General features: G+C 41.3%; 1 protein-coding gene across 1 annotated transcript; it reads left to right on the top strand.

Moving 5' to 3' along the window:
* The first annotated feature begins 498 nt into the window (after window positions 1-498).
* Window positions 499-21,882, top strand: SEC61A2 (SEC61 translocon subunit alpha 2). The gene is made up of 12 exons (XM_038741153.1): window positions 499-619; window positions 8,477-8,544; window positions 10,506-10,571; window positions 11,367-11,445; window positions 12,822-12,953; window positions 13,088-13,197; window positions 16,375-16,528; window positions 17,509-17,669; window positions 18,271-18,468; window positions 19,505-19,696; window positions 19,831-19,907; window positions 20,752-21,882. The coding sequence occupies exons 1-12, from the start codon at window positions 613-615 to the stop codon at window positions 20,936-20,938; spliced, it is 1,431 nt and encodes a 476-aa protein (XP_038597081.1). The 5' UTR covers window positions 499-612; the 3' UTR covers window positions 20,939-21,882.
* The last annotated feature ends 861 nt before the right edge of the window (window positions 21,883-22,743 follow it).

Below are 22,743 nucleotides of genomic sequence, written 5' to 3'. Positions count from 1 at the left end.
TCTATTTTATTTTGTTAGTATGTTTGGTTTTGTTCTCTGTCTCCCCCTTTTAGACTGTGAGCCCACTGTTGGGTGGGGACTGTCTCTATGTGTTGCCAACTTGTACTTCCCGAGCGCTTAGTCCAGTGCTCTGCACACAGTAAGCGCTCAATAAATACGATTGATGATGATACGTGCTGCCGAAGCGAGCACACAGTAAGCGCTCAATAAATACGATTGGTTGATTGTACTAAGCGCTTAGTACAGTGCTCTGCACATAGTAAGCGCTCAATAAATACGATTGATGATTGAGAGTGACCGCCCCCCCCCCAACACTGTGCGGGGGAGGGAGAGGGGAACGCCCGGCCGGTGACCATGGCAACCAGCGAGGCGTCCGCAGCGGGGCCCGCACGCAGGCGCACCCGGCTTCTCTAAGGGAGGGGGGGGGGCGGTGTCGTGGCTGCCCGGGTCACGTGACGAGGACTGGCCTATGGCCGGCGGAGGGCCGAGGAAGGGGGCGGAGCCGAAGGGCCGAAGAGGAGCCGAAGGGCCGAAGAGGAGCCGAGTGGCCGAAGAGGAGCCGAAGGGCCACGGGGAGGCCGCCTGCCGCGTTGGCTCCTCTCAGCCGCCGCCATGGGCAGTGAGTAGCCCTCCCCGAGATCCATCAATCGTATTTATTGAGCGCTTACTGTGTGCAGAGCACTGTGCTAAGCGCTTGGGAAGTACAAGTTGGCAACAGATAGAGAGGGTCCCTGCCCAACAGTGGGCTCCCAGTCGGGGCCGCGAGGGGCCATTGCCCCCGAGCCCCCGAGCAGGCCCGAGGCGGGGGCCGACACCACCAGGACCGGGACCAGGATGAGGAGCAGGGCCGGGCCACGCGGGGAGCCGACGATGGACGGGGGACCCCGGGAATAATAATAATAATAATCATAATGATGGCATTTGTTAAGCGCTTACTCTGTGCAAAGCGCTGTTCTAAGCGCTGGGGAGGTTACAAGGTGATCTTAGACTGTGAGCCCACTGTTGGGTAGGGACCGTCTCTATATGTTGCCAATTTGTCCTTCCCAAGCGCTTAGTACAGTGCTCTGCACATAGTAAGCGCTCAATAAATATGATTGATTGATTGATCGATCACGGTGTCCCACGGGGGCCTCCCAGTCCCCCTTTTGCAGAGGAGGGAACTGAGGCCCAGTGAAGTGACTTGCCCAAAGTCACACAGCTGACAACTGGCAGAGCTGGGAATAATAATTATATTATCAGTAATCGTAGTCCCTTAGCGTTACTAGGTGACCAGCGCCGGGGGAGATGCAAGGTCATCAGGTTGTCCCACCTGGGGCTCCCGGTCTTCATCCCCATTTTACAGAGGAGGTCACTGAGGCCCAGAGAAATCAAGTGACTTGACAAGTGGTCCTGGCCTGGAGTGCCCTCCCTCCGCACATCCGCCAAGCCAGCTCTCTTCCTCCCTTCAAAGCCCTACTGAGAGCTCACCTCCTCCAGGAGGCCTTCCCAGACTCATCCCCCTCCTCCTCAACCCCCCCTCCTTATGCCTTCCCCTCCCCACAGCACCTGTATATATGTTTGTACATATTTATTACTCTATTTTACTTGTACATATTTACTATTCTATTTATTTTATTTTGTTAATATGTTTTGTTGTCTGTCTCCCCCTTCTAGACTGTGAGCCCGCTGTTGGGTAGGGCCCGTCTCTATATGTTGCCAGCTTGTACTTCCCAAGCACTTAGTCCAGTGCTCTGCACACAGTAAGCGCTCAATAAATTCAATTGAATGAATGAATGAAAAAGTGGCGGAGTCAGGATTAGAACCCACGACCTCTGACAGCCACTCCCCACCCCTCCCCAGCCCGGGCTCTTACAACTGAGCCACGTTGCTTGGAGGAGTCAAGCTTTGGGAAAGAGGGAGAGATAATAATCATAACGGTGGTATTGGTCAAGCACTCACTCTGTGCCAAGCACTGTTCTAAGAACCGGGAAAGATAACAATAATAATAATAATTATGATATTTGTTAAGCACTTACTATGTGCCAAGCACTGTTCTAAGCACCAGGGAAGATAACAGTAATAATGATAGCATTTATTAAGCGCTTACTATGTGCAAAGCACTGTTCTAAGCGCTGGGGAGATTACAAGGTGATCGGGTTGTCCCACGGGGGGCTCACAGTCTTCATCTGCATTTTACAGATGAGGTAACTGAGGCTCAGAGCTCAGAGAAGTTAAGTGACTTGCCCAAAGTCACACAGCTGACAATTGGCGGAGCTGGGATTTGAACCCATGACTTCTGATTCCAAAGCCCGTGCTCTTTCCAATGAGCCACGCTGCTTGTCATAGCAGTCTCGTAATACTAATTATGGTACTTGTAAAGCGCTTACTATGTGCCAAGCTCTGTTCTAAGCACTGGGGAAGATAGTAATAATAATAATTATGGTATTTGTTAAGCGCTTACTGTGTGTCAAGCGCTGTTCTAAGCCCCGGGGGTAGATCCAAGCTCATCAGGTTGGTCACAGTCCCTGTCCCACCTGGGTCTCACAGCCTCACTCCCCATTTTACGGATGAGGTTATTGAGACACAGAAAAGTTAAGTGACTTATGCAAGGTCACACGGCAGACCAGAGGCGGATCCGGGTTTAGAACCCACGTCCTCTGAGAGATGCTGGGGCATTTGGGAATTAAGAAGGAAGAGGTTGAGGTGCTGGCGGCTTGGAGAGGAGACACACAGACCCAAACAGGAATTTGGGAGGTGCCTGTCTGGTGGGGATAGGCAGTGTTCCAGCTGTTGGAATTGCAGGGTGGGGTTGAGGGTAACACTAGTCATGGTTTTAAGTACTTACTGAGTGCTGTGATGGATACAAATAGACAGAGAGCCCACTGTTGGGTAGGGACCGTCTCTATATGTTGCCAACTTGTACTTCCCAAGCGCTTAGTACAGTGCTCTGCACACAGTAAGTGCTCAATAAATATGATTGATTGATTGATTAAGCCCCGACATCACATGGGACTCCCATTGTGGGATGATCAGTAATAATAACTGTGGTATTTGTTAAGTGCTTACTATGTGCTGGGCACTGTAGTTAAGTGCTGGGATAGAGAAGCAGCGTGGCTCAGTGGAAAGAGCCCGGGGTTTGGAGTCAAGAGGTCATGGGTTTGAATCCCTGCTCTGCCAATTGTCAGCTGTGTGACTTCGGGCAAGTCTGCTCTGTGCCTCAGTTACCTCATCTATAAAATGTGAATTAAGACTGTGAGCCCCCTGTGGGACAACCTGATCACCTTGTACCCTCCCCAGCGCTTAGAACAGTGCTTTGCACATAGTAAGTGCTTAATAAATGCCATTGTTATTATTATACAAGCAAATCGGGGTTGGATATAATAATAATAATGATGGCATTTTATTAAGCGCTTACTATGTGCAAAGCACTGTTCTAAGTGCTGGGGAGGTTACAAGGTGATCAGGTTGTCCCATGGGGGGCTCACAGTCTTCATCCCCATTTTACAGATGAGGGAACTGAGGCCCAGAGAAGTGAAGTGACTTGCCCAAAGTCACACAGCTGACAATTGGTGGAGCCGGGATTTGAACCCCTGACCTCTGACTCCAAAGCCCGGGCTCTTTCCTCTGAGCCACGCTGCTTCTCCTTATGATATGATATCAAGTATCAAGTGTGATATCAAGTATCATACTCCCATTTTACAGAGAAAGAAACCGAGGCACAAAGATCACATCACTTTTTTCCAAGGTGTCCCAACAGGTCAGTGGCAGAGCTGGGATGAGAGCCTGAGTCTCCTGGTACCATGCTCTTTCCAACTAGGTCATGGGAATGGAAAACTGAGGTGTTCTGTACCCAATTTCCATTTCTCTTAGTTATCTAGCTGCCCTGAAATAGGACTAATTATAGCAAACAATTTAGCTCACTAAGTCATTGTTTAAAGAGCCCATCAAATTTTAGTACTATTTTAGACCTACAATGTGAGTCACCTGGGGCATTGGAAATCATTTTTCAGGAATTTTGTGGGAGTAGAAAAATGGTCATTTAAGTCAATATTTACGTTGTCAAGTACAGTCTTGGGTGCTGAGGGGAAGAACAAAGAATAGTTAATAGCCTAAAGTTTACCCCAAGTTTACCAACTAGGCACAAGTATCAGAAAATGAAACTGTACAGAATTATACAGCTATACAGACTTCTATACCCATTCAGGACAGTGGGAAGGGTAGTGCTAGAAAATCCTGGGATGATTGAAGAAATTCTTGAATTCCATGTTTTTTGGGGTTATTTTAATGCAAAAGCACTCAAATTCATCTGCTTTTGAACACACTAGGTGAGAAGGTTAAGATGCTGCCTGGGTAGCAAACTCCTAATCTCCATGTTACTCTTTGTGAACTCTATTTTGGACTTGGAAAGTGGACAGAAAGCTAGTAGGCAGTTAGTACTGTCTAATTATGTAAATGGCATCATTTCTGGTGGTCTCAGAACTTAAAGGATCAGAAATTTCTACCCAAGACTGTCTATCCTTAAGGCCTGTAGAGGAAACTGTGACTCTCATATCCTTTTTCCATAACCCAATCATGGGGTGGGAATTGTTCATGAAAAGTCATTATTCATTCATTGTCATATTGAGTGCTTACTATGTGCAGAACACTGTACTGAGCACTAGGGAACGTACAGTACAACAATAAGCAGATACATTCCCTGCCCACAATGAGCTTACTGTCTAGAGAGGGGAGACAGACATCAATACCAATAAGTAAATTACAGAGATGTACATAAGTGTTGTGGGCTGGGAGGGAGGAAGTCCAAAGGGAACAAGTCAGGGTGATGCAGAAGGGAGTGGGAGAAGAGGAAAGCGGGGACTAGACTGGGAAGGCTTCTTGGAGGAAACATTCCTTCAATATGGCTTTGAAGGGTGGGGAAAATAATTGAAGGTTTTGAAGTAATGTGAAAGGATTTGAAGAGGGAGGGAGGGAGAGTGTCCTTTCTCCTCCCTCCAGGCCAGTAGGTAGCATGACTTAGTGGAAAAGAGTATGTGATAGGAGTTGGGAAACCTGGGTTCTAATCCCAGGTTTTACCCTGGCCAGCAGTGCAACCATAGGCAAGTCATTAAATTTCTCTGAGCCTCAGTTTTCTCATCAGTAAATTGGAGTTAAAAATACCTGTACTTCCTTACCTTGGATGGTGAACTCCATGCGGGACTGGGGGTATGTCTGATCTGATAGTCCTAGATCGATCGATCCCTGTACTTGGCCCAAATGCTAAATAAATATCATAACTAGTGTGTTACAGTTGTGGAAATGTAGGTTACCCTCTTTTAAAATGCCCAGAAAAGATTTTGTAACCTTCGTCAGTTAAAGATTTCAGTATCTCAACTCTTTTAAAAATTATTATTCTTATTAATAATGATATTTGTTAGGCACTATGTGTCAAACATTATTCCAAGTTTGGGGTAGATACAAGTCAGTCAGATCGGACCTAGTCCCTTTCCCCCAAGGACTCCCAATCTTAGTAGGATAGAGAATAGGTATCGAATCCCCATTTTATAGATGGGAAATTGAAGCACAGAGAAGTGAGGTCACATAGCAGATAAGCGGTGGAGCCAGGACTAGAACCCAGATCCTCTAATTCCCAGGTGTTAGCTCTTTCCACTTGGCCATGGCTGCTCATCTCTTGAGTCAGGAAAATATTCCTGTTAGTTAACCTAATGTTTCCTTTCTTGGGCAAAAAAAAAAAAAAAATAGGGGGCTAGCCTCTCCCTCTTGTAGAGCTCTTTCCACTAATAAACTTCTGTTTATTTTCCCTTTGGCTCCATCTTTGGAAGTCAGAAAGGTTTTAGTGGACTCCTTAGTGCAAAGTGGGGTGAAAAGTTTAGAACATAAAACATACCATTGCTGGGTAATGGTGCTGGGTGTCATTTATTAAGCACGCTCTGAGTGCTAAGCACTGGGATAGATTGTCTTGCCCAGTATTTTGTCTCCATTAATGGCAACAGGATCCTTGGAGAAATCCTGTAATTCTTACCTTTCTTGGTATTCATCCTAATGTGTAGAGATGCATCATCTAGCATCCTTAACTTACCATGAGATTATTACAGTATGGACCACCTATGAATTGATCCAAATGCCTTTTGAATCTACTGATATTTCTCACCAGTGGTAACAAATTCTAGAGATTCCCACCTGCTGTGAGTCCCTCACCTCTTATGAGGCCTTCCTGCTGTGTTCTTCCATCTGCTTATTATTGCCTAGAAAATCTTAGTTTTCCTCTCCAATTTGGAGATTTTGCTGCCCTCATCCAGAGAGCTCCTGAAGGTATTAAATCTGGTCTTAGCACCGATTCCTGGGAAAAAACACTTATTTACACGCCACATCCTGAAAACTACCATTTATACTTATCCTTTATTTCCTGCCTTTTAGTCAATTATACATAACAATTCCCATGCTTGCTCAGTTTCTTTTAAAGTGTGAAAAGTTTCCAGAGCCTTTTCAACATCTCAGTGTATTGTCTGCTAATTCCCTTCTCCCCACATGATGATGTGATGACTACGTTCAAATAATTTCAACAAAGGAATGAAACACAGTTTCTCCCTATTGAAACCATGCTCTTTTCACCCATCAGGTGTTTTTTCAAGTGCTGAGCCTAAACGTTGTCAGTTTATTGAGGAAGCGACTGACTGACAATTCTATTTTCCACTTACAAATGAGATTTACTAGTTCTTTTTATAGATGGACATTACATTGACGATCTGCCAGTCCTCTAGTAAGGTGGCCATTTGTAAAGATAAAATCTAAACTTTTTCTAGGAGTTCTACTACTTTTCCTTCTGGCGGATTCCATCCAGTCTAGATGATTCGTTTACATCTAATTTCGCAGGTCTAAAACAATTCTTTGTGGTCACCACAGTTTGGTCCATATACTAGAAGAAGGAATCTAGGATCGTATATCAGGAGAAGCAGGTTCGAATGCCAGCTCTGCCACTGGCCAACTATGTGACCTTGAGTAAGTCACATACCTTTTGCAGGCCTCAGCTTTCTCATCTGTAAAATGGGAATAAAATTATGAGCCCTGTGTGGGGCGAGGCCCATGTCTAATCTCATACTTTTGTGTCTGTCCCAGTGCTTTGCATATACAAAGCACCTTAATAAATGTGTTTGTTGCTATTTTTAGCTGAAATGGTAAAGAATGGATTGTTCAAAGTCTGTGATCTAATTTATGCTTCTAATGAGAATTCTACATCTCCACGGGGGACAGGGATTGAGTCAAACCAAATTTACGTGTATCTACCCCAGCACTTAGAATAGTGATTGACACATAGTAAGTGCCTAACAAATACTATAAAAACAGTTAATAGTTGGTGCAGCAATTAATGCACTAATAAATGTTGGTGTAGGTAATGCCAGCAAACAATGGAATGGAAGATTGATATATTTATCATTCCAAAAATCAATGATTTCATATACTGTCAAAGCACAACACAGCAAAATAGATTTTAAGGCAAGACCCCCAGGTACTGAAAAATTTAAGTTTTCTATTTATACGTAGGATAAACTTTAACAATTAGAAGAGACTTGTTTTCAGATTTTATTTGGTGTGTAAGCCAGATGGGGCTCTGACAGGCAGGGAAACTGAAACAAAAGCAGTAAAAAGTGGGTTAATATTAGTAATGTCAATAGCACCATGGAAGCTTTGAACATAACTGCTTAAATAAATATCAGAGGCATTGTTTATTTCCCAGCTGTTATTTCAGAAGTCTCTAGCTAAAATATCTGTGTGCGCCTTTTTAATAGTTATTATGGAAAATGCTCTGAGACTTACTCTGGCCAGCAGTTTCATTTAATTTGCTATTGTCTTATTAATATTTAATATTTACTGAGCACCAATTGTGCCTGAAGAACTATACCAAACCCCCTTCATTTGATTATCAGTTTTTTTGTAAATGGTTAAAATAAGATGAGATGATTTTCCACCAAGTGTTCAGACAGTCTGGTTAGATTTCATACACCTTAGAGAGAAAAAATTAAGGGAGACATAAAACTTTTTGTTCTTCCCAAATGGAAAGGAATAATTTCATAAGCTCTGTGTCTACATCTTAATAGATTTGGATTGAGTTATTACACTAATAAAGCTAAAAGCAAAGATAAAAGCAGACCGAGAGCATAAAAACGTTTTCAGAATAGATTCACCAATGGATTTGTAAACCGTGAGTAACTGAATAGTAAGGGAGGGAAACTTTTGGACTGTAGCATTCTAACTTAGAAAACTGTTTGATTTTTGTTGAAAGGAGCATTGTTTTTGTTTTTACAGTGGAAAGCATTTCCATTTCACAGCTTCCTAGTGTGGTCCTTCTAGACTGTAAGCTTTCTCTGGGCAGTGTCTACCAACTGTCTTATGTTGTACTCTCCCCAGTGCTTTGTACAGTACTCTGCACAGAGAGTTAGTACTCAATAAATATGATTGTGTTTAATTTCCATAAGTTCATTCTTGTCTCTTATTTTAACAGTTAAATTTCTAGAAGTTATAAAACCATTCTGTGCAGTGTTGCCTGAAATTCAGAAGCCGGAAAGAAAAGTAAGTGCAATGTTTTAAACAGTTATTTTATGAAGAGTTCAGTATTTTTTGGCATGAGTTATTACCTTTTTGGATTGCCGACTTCTGCCATTTTATCACTAATGTTGTGTCTTAACTCAGTTAAATCTTGCAGATAAACACAATTACTAGCCTTGTACACATAATACAGGAACTCAATAATCTATAATTAATTTAGCATAAATTAGTACTGATGCCAGACAACTGGTTTACCTGCAAGGCAGTTGGTTAGTTGTACATGCCGTTGTAAAACCATGCCTTGAGGTTAAGCAAAATGTAGAGTTTTGAAATATAAAAACTATTACTATTTAACATCCATCTATAATCTTCAAAATTCCTCTCTTGGCTTCATTTTTCCCATTACCATTAATGGGATAGATCCCTTTGAGTGTTTTAGAGGTAAGCACCAAGTCAGTAGTGGAATTTAAGCTTGATTTTACTAAAATAACTTACTACAATCATGTCAAAGTTACTGCTGAGCTGAAACTCAGAATCTCCTGACTTATCTTGTCTTCAAACCACTAAGTCAGAAACTGTCCACTACATTGGAAGTGTTCTGTTTTAGCAAGACTGAAGTAGACTAAGAGAATCAAAATTGCAAATAATTACCTGCTTTTCATCACTTGGTAAAATGCACCCCATGAAATAGAGAGCTCACACTTTTATTATGTTGACTACAACAGACTTGAAAATCCTACAATCCTTGATGGAATGCTTGTTTATATAGTTGACTGCCAGCTTTGACTTCGTATGAGAAATTTTCATGTCAAATTGAATATTACAAGCTAGACATGACCATTTTTTAAGTCCCTATTAATGTAGTATTGCAGAAGTGATACCCAAGGTGGAAATAAAGAGATCTTTGGTCCTGCATCCAGAAACTTATAGTAGTAGTAGTAGTATTTATTAAGGGCTAACACTGTGCAGGGCACTGTACTGAGCACTCGGAGAGCATATATAGATGGAAATTAAACATGGTTCCTATCTGTCGAAGCGTTGAGCATATTAGCCACCACCAGTAAGAAATCTGGAATTTATGTGATCACCAAAGGTAATGGAATCAATGCTTGACTGCAAAATCCACTTCCCAACAAAGTTCTAAAGTAGTATATTTTCTTTGCCAGTCTACTCGAGTATTTTCCTCTTTGGGGGGTTTTCAGCCTATGTGGATAGCTTGATGTAAAAAGAGAAGTGATTAAAGGATATTATATGTGATAAAATGCCAACTGAATTGCTTAGCAGTTTGGCCCAGATAGGCCAGAAAGATGAAGTTACTCTTGGGGCTGCTGAATTCAGGAAAAATCATTGTTAAAAGGATAACAGACAAAACCCACTGCCTCCCCGTTTCCCCAAAGCAAATCAAGCTCCTTTGACTCTTCAGCCCAGGAACTGAGAACCGTAGATGTTCGAAGGGATAGAGCTGTATATTTGTGGTTTATATCATATTTAGTTTAGAACTTTTAGTAGCATTTTTTCTACACCTTTACTCTGTATCGATAAATGGTAGCTCAGACAGATTACTTACTTCCTAAGAACAGTGCAAACTTTTGTTTTCCTACTCTTCCAGTATGGATTACAGTGCTCTGCACACAGTACACCCTTCCAGATAGGTATTTACTACTGCTACTGCTTGTGATGAAAACTTCGTAGCCTCAATTCAGTGAAATTGTTCAGACGAGTGAATGGCAGTGTGAAAGTAGAGACTTTCCAACAGTTGCTTTCAAACACTGATGATTACTAAAATGGTCCTCAAATTTTCTGATATATTCATTCAGTCATTTTGAGCTTAGTGTGTGCAAAGCACTGTGTATAGGGTTCATCATATTGTGGTAAAGCTAAACAGCCACAACAGATTACTGAAGAAGATTTGATACATATATTAAACTCATTTGGTGAGACCTGCTTAGGGTTTTGATTGATTCCAGTTTTTTTGTCTCCTTCAGATCCAGTTTAGAGAGAAGGTGTTATGGACTGCTATAACTCTTTTCATTTTCTTAGTGTGCTGTCAGGTATGTTAAGGAATTTTTTTTTTACACACGGTTGTAATGAAGATGTGGGTTAAATTTGCATAATATATTCACGTGTCTAAAGTGTATTTCATTATAAAAATATTGACATTGGATAGTCACATTCATCATCAAAAAATTGCCATTTCTAAAGGCTCTTTAAAAACAGATTACAGAAGCGTTTAAATAAATTAGTGGATAAGAGATCTTTGAGAGGGAAAGTTAGGAACTGAGAGGGGGAAAATTAGTGACATTAATATATCTGTATCTATATGTTGCTGACTTGTACTTTCCAAGCACTTAGTACAGTGCTCTGCACACAGCGCTCAATAAATACAATTGAATGAATGAATCTGTAGCTTAATATGGATATCACTCTTCCTCCAAGTATCTTCTCTCCCTCCACACTGCTTGAGACATAATACTGGACTAGGTAGCCTATTGATTTGATCAAGTAATAATGTTTTTATGTTCTTATGCTAGGAATCCTTCAATGATATTTATTGAGCACTTACTGTGGCACCATACAATTCCGAACATAGTTTAAACTTGCCATTTCATATTAACACACAGTAGCTGGATTAAGTTGGGAATGAGTTTTTAGTTCTAACTTGCATTTAAAAGGCTTGACCTTTTGACTGCTATTGACTTAATTAGATGGAGCTCTTTTTTTAGGACTTTTCTTTGTCAAATTATAAGGGAAAGCAATATGGAATGAATATGTGGTTGGTAGCCCCAGTGTACAAATTGTATTTTTAGAATTTTGGAGATATTTTAACACTGCTACTTATATTATAGATACCATTGTTTGGAATCATGTCTTCAGACTCAGCGGATCCTTTCTATTGGATGAGAGTTATCCTTGCATCCAACAGAGGTCAGTTCCTGGTCTTTGTGTCTGTCTTGTGGCCCTGGTACATGTGAGTTGATGGGTGTTTTTTTGTTTTGTTTTTTAAATGATATTTTAGTGCTCACTATGTGTTAAGCCCTGTTCTAAGACTAGGGTAGGTACAAGTTAATCAGGTCAGACACAATCCCTCTTCCACACAGAGTTCACAGTCTAAGTATTTCATCCCCATTTTACAGTTGAGGAAACTGAGGCACAGAGAAGTTGTGACTTGGTCAAAGTCACAGAGCAGGCAAGAGGCAGAACTGTGATTAGAACCCAGGTACTCTTTTTAAAAAATAGTATCTGTTAAGAGCTTATTACGTGCCAGGCACTATAATAAGTGCTACAGTAGATACAATATAATCAGGTTCAACACAGTCCGGGTCCCACATGGGGCCCACGGTCTTAATCCCCATTTTATAGGTGAGGGAACTGAGGCACAGAAAATTTAAGTGACTTATCCAGGGTCACACAGAAGACAAGTGGCAGAGTTGGGATTAGAACCCAGGTCCTTTGACTCCTAAGCCTCTGCTTTTTCCACTAGGCCTGCTTCTAATTATTTGATTTTAAATATATATATCTAAGTCTTAAATCATTATGGAAATCCTACCTGCTGTAAGTTCAGAGTTTTCCTAAAAATGACTCAATTTTATTCTTGCCTTACCCAAGCTGGGACTTTTGATTGTTGGTGTTTATTGTCACAGGCGAGTACATGGTAGTAAGAATATTTGGAATTCCCTTTAGTTTGTCTTAATTGAATACTGAAGATCCGGGCCTAGTTGGAAAGAACATTGGCCTGGGGGTCAGGACCTGGTTTCCAATCTCGGCTCTGCCATGTGTCTGCTGTGTGACCTTGGGCAAGTCACTTAATGTCTCTGTGCCTCAGTTACCTCGTCAGTAAAATGGGGATTAAGACTGTGAGCCCCAGGTGGAACATGGACTGTATCCAACCTGATAAGCTTGAATCTACCCTAGCGCTAAGTACAGTGCCTGGCACATAGTAAGAGCTTAACAAATACCATTAAAAAAGTGTGATTTAACTGTGAATCTTAAGTGGAAAATCCTATCGTACTTTCTCCTTAAGTATAAACTCAGCAGTTATTTAAAAGTTACATAGAAGTTTACATTTTCAGAGTTCTTTGTAATTATTTTATCATTTCTTGAGCAATACTGCATAAGTGACTTTGTAAAATGAGTTTAATCAGATACACTTCTAGAATGAGAATTACTTGTTACAGTCCAAAAAATGCTTGAGTATTCAAAAAGACCTTGGGGGCAAAAAACATCACAAAGGAACAGTTTCCACGGTATTCATTAGTAAAGATCATGTTATAAATTCTCTTCTTTTGGTCTTCTCTCTTTAGGAACTTTAATGGAATTGGGAATCTCCCCAATTGTAACATCAGGTCTGATCATGCAGTTGTTAGCTGGTGCCAAAATCATTGAAGTTGGCGATACTCCAAAAGACAGAGCTCTATTCAATGGGGCCCAGAAATGTAAGCATCAAATTGGTTAAAAAGCTGGGACACTTTCCACGTTAGAAAAACAGCTTGCGTTAACCCTAAAGTCGTGATTTCTATAATATTTTTTTATTTGTTACTAAATCTCTATTTCTCCCAATTTGTTTTAGTATTTGGTATGATTATTACCATTGGGCAGGCCATTGTGTATGTCATGACTGGAATGTATGGGGATCCTGCTGAAATGGGTGCTGGGATCTGCCTTCTTATCATCATTCAGGTAGGACCCCTACACTGTCACAAAATAACATGATGGCTTATCAACCCTTTTACCTGCAAGCCAATTTGTTTTTATAGTGTAATCGTTGCAAAAAGTAGACACCAGTTGGGTATACCTGATTTGAAGAGTTCAAAGGATAGGCGATTCTGGATTTTTGAGAATTTATGCCTTTCTAAGAGTACTGTTAGGTTGATGGTTCCTGAATTATAAATCTGTGGGACCTTTTAGTCACATTCTGTTTGGAGTTACTGTTAGAAGCCCGCCTAGAAATTTCTGCTTGGGTAGCATGTAGCAGGATGTGAATCGCCCAGTGAATGTTAAGTATGGCTCCAGTTTGCTTGTGAGTAAGGTTCAAGGTGTTGGGAAGCTCAGCAAGACTTGATTCCTCATTACTTTGGAAATTGCCTTTCTCCCAAATGCCTTGAGGTACTAAAGATCAGCCTGGATGTTTCTATTAAGGATTCCCTCCATGCTCTAGTCTGTCAGATCTAGACCTAAATCTGTTAGTGTTTAGGGAATGATGTATGACTCATTTCTTCAGTCTCGCCTACTTTAGTGAGCACAGCTATTTGTTGCTGTGGTTTTCCTTAGATTATGGTGGTTTTTCTGTTGAAGTTACTTTAAAGAACTCAAGTGGTTTTTTAGGGACATTTAGGAATTTAGCTCTTTCTGAGACTTGGAAACAAGAATGGTTTTAAAAACTATCTCCCTATCTTAAAATAGGCTATTTGATCAGTTTTTTTCAGATAAGGAGCATCAGAATGAGGTTAAAAATTATTTTTAATGTCTTCTAATGTGACATTAAAGCATGTTTTAAAATATTTTCGTTTAATTTTGACTAAGCCTGGACATACAGAATATATTCTTTCAGATGCTTGTAGCATTCAGGCCAATGTCATCTTCCTGTGAGCTGTGAGCCCACTGTTGGGTAGGGACTGTCTCTATATGTTGCCAACTTGTACTTCCCAAGCACTTAGTACAGTGCTCTGCACACAGTAAGTGCTCAATAAATACCATTGATTGATTGATTATGCAAATCAGTGTTTTAGGAAAACCCTGGGTTGGTTTTGTTTTTGTTTTGTTTTTTTAAGGGTACCTCAAACTCATCTCTTAGAGCAGAATAAATGCCCAATTCAGTTGTGATTTCAGTTGATTATTTGGAGCATCTTGCTTTTTAGAAAGAAAGCATTCCTATCCTTGTGACACGAAACCTTCATACTATTGGGTTTGACTAGTTAAAGCAACAACCAGTTGCTTAAGAAAGAAGAAAGATGACGAACTTTGGCATGTGCTAAGTAGTGCCTGGGAAACCAAAAACCGAAGTAGAGACTTGCCCGAGAACCCACAAAATGTAGGACTTGGATGGCCTAATGCTTAGCATGGTGTTGTCTCCACTTCTAGTGCATTAAGAGCCCATAATTCCTGTAACACTGAAGTTCTGAGCCTGGATTGTTGGCTCAGATTTTTTTGGTAGCCAAGAACAGTATCTTAAAAGTGACATGAATGGGCTCAAAGCTAACCTGGGTATTGTAGCTGTACCAACCCATTCTCTTCAAAAAATATTAAGTGAACCCCAAATATTAAGTGAAGTCCACAGCTTTCTAGGAGTTTGGAGTTTAGAATGGATTAAATATAGCTTCCAAAATCTAGGATCAGTCAACAGTATCAAGTGCCTACTGTGTGCAGAGCACCGTACTAAGTGTTTGGAAGAGTACAGTAGAATTAATAGATGGGTTCCCTGCCCTCAAGTAGTTTTAGTAGTCTACAATCAACCCTTCTGTTTTGCTCTCATTCTTAGGTTAGATAAAATCTCAAGACAGTTGGTGTATTTTGATTTCTAGCATGCATCCATCATACTTATGTGCAATTCCTTGTAAACGAAGCTAGGTGCAAAGAAAAGGTACGCAAGATACATTCTCATTAAATGCTACCCAAGATCTCGATTATCGAAAAAAGAATGCCAAAATAAACTTAAAAGTGTTCATCTGTTAGAACGGAAACCACCTCATACTTTTTGATGAAAACACTGTGATTTCAAACCTGAGGATGTGCAAGTTGATCATTGCAGCCCTCTTTTAAACTGAGGGAGAGAAGCTGTGTCTAAAGAAACTGAACAAAGGTTCTGGTTCTATTCTTTGCCATGTTCCTGAATGAAACAAAAAAAGTCTACATATTTCCTCGTTGAACATGAAAGTGGAATGTCATCCTGACTGGTGGCCTACTTTTTTTTTTTCCCCTGTGCATCTCCCAGGTAGGCCACAGATTGTGGATAGGAAGCTTGGAGAGTAGAGGGCAGTTGGATTAGGTAGCACTTGGGCTTTTCTCTCCTCCCATGGTGCTGAGAGAGAATTTTAGGGGAATGAGGACCAGGAAAATGCCAGGTTTTAAATAACTTACACGCAAGGTAATGATTTTTCTAAGGCATTTTTTGGGGGCTTGTTTTCCCAAAGCTACTTAGTGTTGGGGACACCTCTCTAAGAAGAAAATTAGGAAAATTGTTCTTTTTTTTAAAGTGGTATTTTTTTTAAGCGCTTACTATGTGCCAGGCACTCTTAGAACCAGCGTAGTGGAAAGAGCACGGGCTTGGGAGTCAGAGATGTGGGTTGTGATCCCAGCTCCACCAGTTATCTGCTGTATGACCTTGGGCAAGTCACGTAACTTCTCTGTGCCTCAGTTACCTCAACCGTAAAATGGGGATTAAGATTGTGAGCCCCATGTGTGATAACCTGATTACCTTGTATTTACCTCAGCGCTTAGAACAGTACTTGACATAGTAAGTGCTTAACAAATATCGTGATTATTATTATTATATAAATGGAAATCTCTATTCAATCTTATTTGCATTTCTTCAAAATTACAGGCAAATATGCCTTGAAGCTTCTAGATCTATCTAGTTGTTGTAATGACTCTTGGGTGTCCCAAACTATTATTTAGAAAGAGGTGATTTGCTGTAGAATCGCCGTCTGATTGGAGAAAATGAGATAAGGGGAAAATTTGTGATGACTGACGCACGGTTTATGACATTATGCCATAAACCAGGAAAATGTAGCTAATGAAGGGTTCTCTTCCTGCGCCCGTTCCCCTCCCCCCCATCCCCTTCCTTCCCACCATTCTCCCATTTCTTGACTTCCTTGATTTTGTTCTTGCTTCAGCTTACTTGCATTTCTTTCCCCACAGTTGTTTGTTGCTGGTTTGATTGTGCTGCTGTTAGATGAGCTGCTACAGAAGGGTTACGGCTTGGGGTCTGGTATTTCCCTCTTTATTGCCACCAACATCTGTGAAACCATTGTCTGGAAGGCCTTTAGCCCCACTACCATTAACACTGGCAGAGGTACATTGCACAGTAACCACAACTGCACGTGTTTGCTGGAAGTGTCCCGTAAAGTAATATAAAATGGAGCAGTACAGGTCTTTAAGTATGTTCATTTGATGACCAGATGAACAACTATAATGCAGATGTGCCCCCCCCGACACCCCTGAACGAGTGGATTTCAGTAGTTGAAGGGAGATTTTTAAAAAAAATCATTTATTTTGTAACCCTTCTTTAAATACCTCCTGACGGAGTACTTCTAGGTCACCTGTTTCTAAGAAGTTAACTTGTTTTCAGCATTCACTGAAAAAAAAAACAAAAAACATAACACTGAACATTCACTGAAAACAAAACAAAAAAGGTGGGAGGATTTAGTTATATTTAACAGATTATAGTGTACATGTTGCATATTCAGGCTACCCTGCTACATTTTGATAAATTTTGACCTGCACTTGAAATTTGAAACTTCATATGTCATGTTCTTCAGCCTGGCCTCCACCCAATCACTTGTTGGTTACATCTGAAATCTTAAAAAATGTTAATTGTCTGGATACAGAGGGTTAATCGGTGCATCCACTATTTTAAAATAGAAAAAAATAATTTGTTCTTGCATATAGCTCTTGAGTCTGGCATTTTAAAATTTTCTATGCTTTGCTGCTCCTTTTCATAATACCCTCTCTCCTTCTCTCTTCCTTAAAGCAAGAGAGAGGCAAGACCTTATAGCTCTGGAGTCTGTTTTATGTGGCACAAGATATTTGCCACGTAAAAAGACATTTGCCACATTTCAGATTTTGTAACCGAAGGAGATGTTGCGTTGCCTTTTGAATATTTGCAATGGTTTTATTTCTGTTTCTGTTTAAGGCCAGGCCATGACAAGTTGTAATTATGCCACTTTTTAATGTTTTATGTGGTACACTGAAAATTGATCCCAGTGTGCCTGAACTCTGGGGTAACACTGGACAAGAACTCCTTAATTTCAATATATAATTCCTTCTATCTAGGTACGGAGTTTGAGGGGGCAGTCATTGCTCTGTTTCACCTGTTGGCTACCAGAACTGACAAAGTCCGTGCTTTAAGGGAGGCTTTTTACCGTCAGAATTTACCCAACCTCATGAACCTTATTGCTACGGTCTTTGTGTTTGCAGTTGTTATATATTTTCAGGTAAGCATAACCATGTGCTTATTATTGGTACTAGTGGAAGGAGTGAGGTCAGTCAGTGATATTTATTGAGTGCTTTCTGTGTACAGTGTATTTGGGAAAGCACAGTAGAGTCTGTAGTCACCTTACCTGCCTACAAAGGCGTTTGCACTCTAGAGGGGGATCCTACGCAGGAGACTTTTAGGGAGGGTGAGGGGGAAGAAGCAAGTGGCTCATATCAACATCCAGGTTATTATAGTTTAATACCCTAAATATAGCAAATTAGGAAGCTTTGAAAAGTCTTTTAGGCTGTTAGAATTTGACTTTACGTGATTGAATAATTTCATTATTTCATTTATTTTTGCCTTTAGTGCCTTTTAGCATCTCCGTTGTTTCGAGGTAGATAAATACTAGGGTGACATGCAAAAATGCATTGTTGTCTGTAAAATCTAGACAATTTCCAGGTTTTGAAATGTTAAAAGAATCTTTGTGAATATAATCATTTCCAATTCAGTGATGTAACATGCCTTTCTACTGGTTCTTTTGTTTTTTTTGATTACTCTAAATGTGTTTCTTAATCCGAGGTCTCACACAAAACACCTCTGTATTTTATTTTTACTTTTAGGGATTTCGTGTTGACTTGCCCATCAAGTCAGCCCGATATCGAGGACAGTACAGTAGCTACCCCATCAAACTCTTCTACACCTCGAACATTCCCATCATTCTTCAGTCTGCCTTAGTTTCAAACCTGTATGTTATTTCCCAGATGTTGTCCGTTCGGTTTAGTGGCAACTTCCTAGTAAACCTGCTTGGACAGTGGGCCGTGAGTATTCTGTTGGTTGTTGTGCATTTTAGCTTTTGGTATAAGCTCTCTCTTTCATCAGTTTGAATACGAGAGTGCGGAAACATACCCAGGGATGGATCCCACACTCCAGGAAGTGATCTGAGGGATGGACTCAATCAGTGGCATTTATCGAGCGCTTACTGCGTGGAGAGCACTGTACTCAGCGCCTGGGGAAGTACAGTACAAAAGATTAGGTAGACATTATTCCTGCCCTCAAGGAGCTTCTAGACTAGTCCAGGAGATAGACGTTAAAATAGATTACAGCTAGGGGAAATGGTAGAGGATACAGATATGTACGTAAGTGCTGTGGGACTGGAGTGGGGTGAATATTAAGATGCTTACGGGTGATGTGGGGTGGTGGAGGAAGGGTTGGACGTGGCCCACAGAGGCACAAGCTGTCACCCCCCCAACCCCCATCGTTACTCTTGAGCTGTTCTACTAGAGCACAGTTGGACTGTGGGAAGAAAGTTGCCCAATTCGTCCATCATGGCCATTTCCAAATTGTGTAATGGGAAAAAAAAAAGTGTAAGAGCAGAACTCTCCATACTCAAAAACTTGCCAGTCTCAAGAACCTACCCCATTACCTGTCAGTTAAATGATTGGGAAGAAGTCATTTATTTACATGGCGTTTTCTGGGTTCTTACTGTATTGTGCAGATACGGAGATATCAAAAACAAATTTTGAGATTTATGTACGGTCAGCTGATTTTTGTCTTTCATTTAAGCAAATGCAAGGAATCTCAGGAATAGTCAAAAATTGGTTGAGCATTCTCAGTGTGCATAGAAATGCAGTAGGAACTTGGAGCGGTAAAAAAAAATGGATACCATCTCTGCCTTCAACAAGCTAACAGTCTGCAAGAGGCAGCAAGACAAATCTAATCCAATGTAATTCCCTCTTCACATATGTACAGTAATTAAAGGGTTATTTAGAAGGTGGTCAGCAACTGCCTGTTGAGCAGAGGGGGCACTGATGTGGTAACAGTTACCATTTGCTTTTTTCTTTTCTTCTCCCATAGGATGTCAGCGGGGGTGGACCTGCCCGGTCGTACCCAGTTGGAGGCCTTTGCTATTATCTTTCCCCTCCAGAGTCCATGGGAGCCATATTCGAGGATCCGGTCCATGTGATTGTTTACATCATCTTTATGTTAGGATCCTGTGCGTTTTTTTCGAAGACTTGGATAGAAGTATCTGGCTCATCAGCAAAAGATGTAAGTGTTTTTTTTTTTGATGGCGCTTGGTTAACTTTCAACTGGGCATCTCAGCTGATTTCGGTTTTTTGCAAGTATTTACACCCAGAAAGACTTTGAACTAAAATAGTTCTGGTTTTTGTTTTTATTTTCAGGTTGCTAAGCAGCTTAAAGAACAACAGATGGTCATGAGGGGACACCGAGACACCTCTATGGTTCATGAGCTTAACAGGTAAGATTGTAACTAAAAGTTTCAGAATTCCGCCCTTATGCCCATCTTTAATTTCTCTCCATATCCTGTCTGTACCCCCAGGTCGTCACTGTACGACTTCATACCAAGAGGCAACTGGAGATGCCAAATTGTTGTCCTTTTGGAAAAAAAAAAATTTAAAAGGGTTCAAAATTGACATCTGAATATGCCTGCTAATTTTCTCAGTAACCACGGGGTGGGTGGGGTGTGTGTGTGTTTGCACACGCACGAACACACACTTAACAGTATTAGCGGTATTAGGTGTTTACCGTATGTCAGGCACAGCCATTAAGACAGTGAGCCCCACTTGAGACAACTTGATGATCTACCCCAGTGCTTAGAACAGCTCTCGGCACGTAGTAAGTGCTTAACAAGTACCATTATTATTATTATTACAATGTGCTGGGGTAGATACAAGATAATCAGGTTGGACACAGTCCCTGTTTTGCATAGGGCTCACAGTCTTAATCCCCATTTTACAGATGAGGTAACTGAGGCACACAGAATTGACTTGCCCAAGGTCATGCAGCAGACAGTTGGTGGAGCCAGGATTAGAACCCAGTCCTTCTGATTGCCAGAACTGTACTCTATCCACTAGGCCTTGCTGCTGCTTAGTTTTTTGTCTGAACAATGTAATTCAGTGATCCCTTATCCCTCCTTTATTGAGGATTATTGATCTTATTACTTCCACATTTGCATGTAAATAATACCATGCCAGGTTTTGTTCAGTAAAACTCCAGCACAGTGTCTCTGTAGACATCGCTGGATCCACGTACATTTGCATTTCCTCGGTTCACCTCCGCAAACTAGGTCCTCTCTGTTCCAGGTACATCCCCACAGCAGCTGCATTTGGCGGTTTGTGCATCGGTGCCCTCTCGGTGCTGGCTGACTTTCTGGGGGCCATCGGCTCCGGCACTGGGATTCTGCTGGCGGTCACCATCATCTATCAGTATTTTGAAATATTTGTGAAGGAGCAGGCTGAAGTCGGAGGAGTGGGTGCTCTGTTTTTCTAACCGTCAAGTATTTCTTCATTTGTGTGGACAGAAAAATATATTTTGACCTCTCATCAGGTAATGCTGTGGTTGTCTCTTCTCATTTCTTCTGTTCAAAAGTGCTAACTGCCCCATTTCTGTAATGGGCACTGAGCTATGCCTGTGTGCAGCGGGAGGACCAGCTGCCTTAAGAAAAAGTTTACATTATCTTGTTCAACTATATCTCTAGTGTTGCCTGTAATGCTGGAAACCAATGTATCTACCTTGCTGTTTAAAACCACACAGTGAGATGGTGAAATGTACGTTTGACAGTTTTGCACACATCCGCCGACATTTTCCCCCAGTTGTATTTCAATAGACGCAGAGTTCAGATTGCCACTTTTGAGCTTATCTAATAAGCTCCTGGACAAATTTATAGCTAATCTATATATTTAGATGATTACTTTTTAAACTTTTTTAACTATTAGTATTTCCCTTCACCGTTTTTTCTTTCCCCCCCTCCACCTTCTCCTTCCAAGTCCCCTCCCTAGATTTATGGCTGGGTGTCTCCCTCTTATCTTTTGGGTGGCCTACATAAGGGATCCACCTCCTAGACTAGACATTACATAGGGCAGCAGAACAAAGGGCTGCTTTCTATGTCCTGACTGATTTAGTGTTCCTTTTGTTGTTGTTGTTGTTGTTGGGTTTAAAAAAAAATTATATCCCATCTGACAGCAGAAAGTTCTGCCATCTTACAGCTTTGACTATACCTTCAGCTCCAACAAAGCAATTGGGGAAAATTGTACCTCATCTAGTCCTACCCTCTGGCTTCTTATTCCGTAAAGCAAAGATCTGGTTCTTAGCACTGTGTTTTGTAGTCTGGTGGGGGTGGAAAATAATTCATGCACAGAATTCATGTATATTGTTGCACTTTACAGCATCCACGTAAGGTGTGTAAACATCTGCCAATAAACTGTTATTTAATACGACTGTCTCGTGTTGAAAACAGACGGGGACTTGGTACCTCATGAGGTGATTTTTGGAGGAGTGTGCTGCTGTGGTGGGGAAAGAGAGAGGCACTTGAGTTAGCTAAAATCAAGTCTGTACCAATATTTCAGAATTGAAATCTGAATTAGAGGAATTGTCTGCCAGTTAATAAACAAAGCTTAACAATTGTGGTATTTAAGTGCTTACTATGTGCCAATCACTGTATTAAGCACTGGGGTAGGTATAAGTTCATCAGGTCTGACACAGTCCCTTGGGCTCACAAGATGCTGAGAATGGAAAAAAATAACCTCAAAGGTTGCCCTTAGGCATTCAGCAGTGACACAGATGAGATCGAGGTACAGTGAGTAGGTTGGCATTACAGGAGTGAAGTGTACAGGCTGGGTTGTAGTACTGAGATGGGGTAGGAGGGGGGTAAGGTGATTGAGTGCTTTAAGGCTGAGGGTAAAGAGTTTCTACTTGATGCAGAGTGGATGGGCAACCAGTGGAGGTTGTTGAGGAGTGGGGACAACATGGACTGGGTGTTTTTGTAGGAAGCGATCTGGGCAGCAGACTGAAATATGGACTGGAGTGGGGAAGACATAAGAGACCGGGAGGTCAGCAAGGAGGCTGATACAATAATCAAGGCAGGATAGGATAAATGCTTGGAGTAACGTGGCAGCAGTTTGGATGGAGAGGAAAGGGTGGATTTTAGCCATGTGGTGAAGGCTGAACTGACGGGACAAAGTGCTAGAGTGAAAATATGGGTTGTGTAAAACTGATATTGCCTAAATATCTTCTGAATAACGGGATAATGTCGGGTTATATTCAACACTTGCCACAACTTGTGTTAATGATCTGAT

This window comes from Tachyglossus aculeatus, assembly GCF_015852505.1.
Source record: "Tachyglossus aculeatus isolate mTacAcu1 chromosome 12 unlocalized genomic scaffold, mTacAcu1.pri SUPER_6_unloc_1, whole genome shotgun sequence".
Taxonomy (NCBI): Eukaryota; Metazoa; Chordata; class Mammalia; order Monotremata; family Tachyglossidae; genus Tachyglossus; species Tachyglossus aculeatus.
This window is presented reverse-complemented; position numbering and strand designations above follow the sequence as displayed.

Coding starts and splice junctions, on each gene's coding strand:
- SEC61A2 (XM_038741153.1), top strand. Junction 12,954..13,087: donor ATTCAATGGGGCCCAGAAAT/GTAAGCATCAAA, acceptor AATTTGTTTTAG/TATTTGGTATGATTATTACC. Junction 16,529..17,508: donor TACCATTAACACTGGCAGAG/GTACATTGCACA, acceptor CCTTCTATCTAG/GTACGGAGTTTGAGGGGGCA.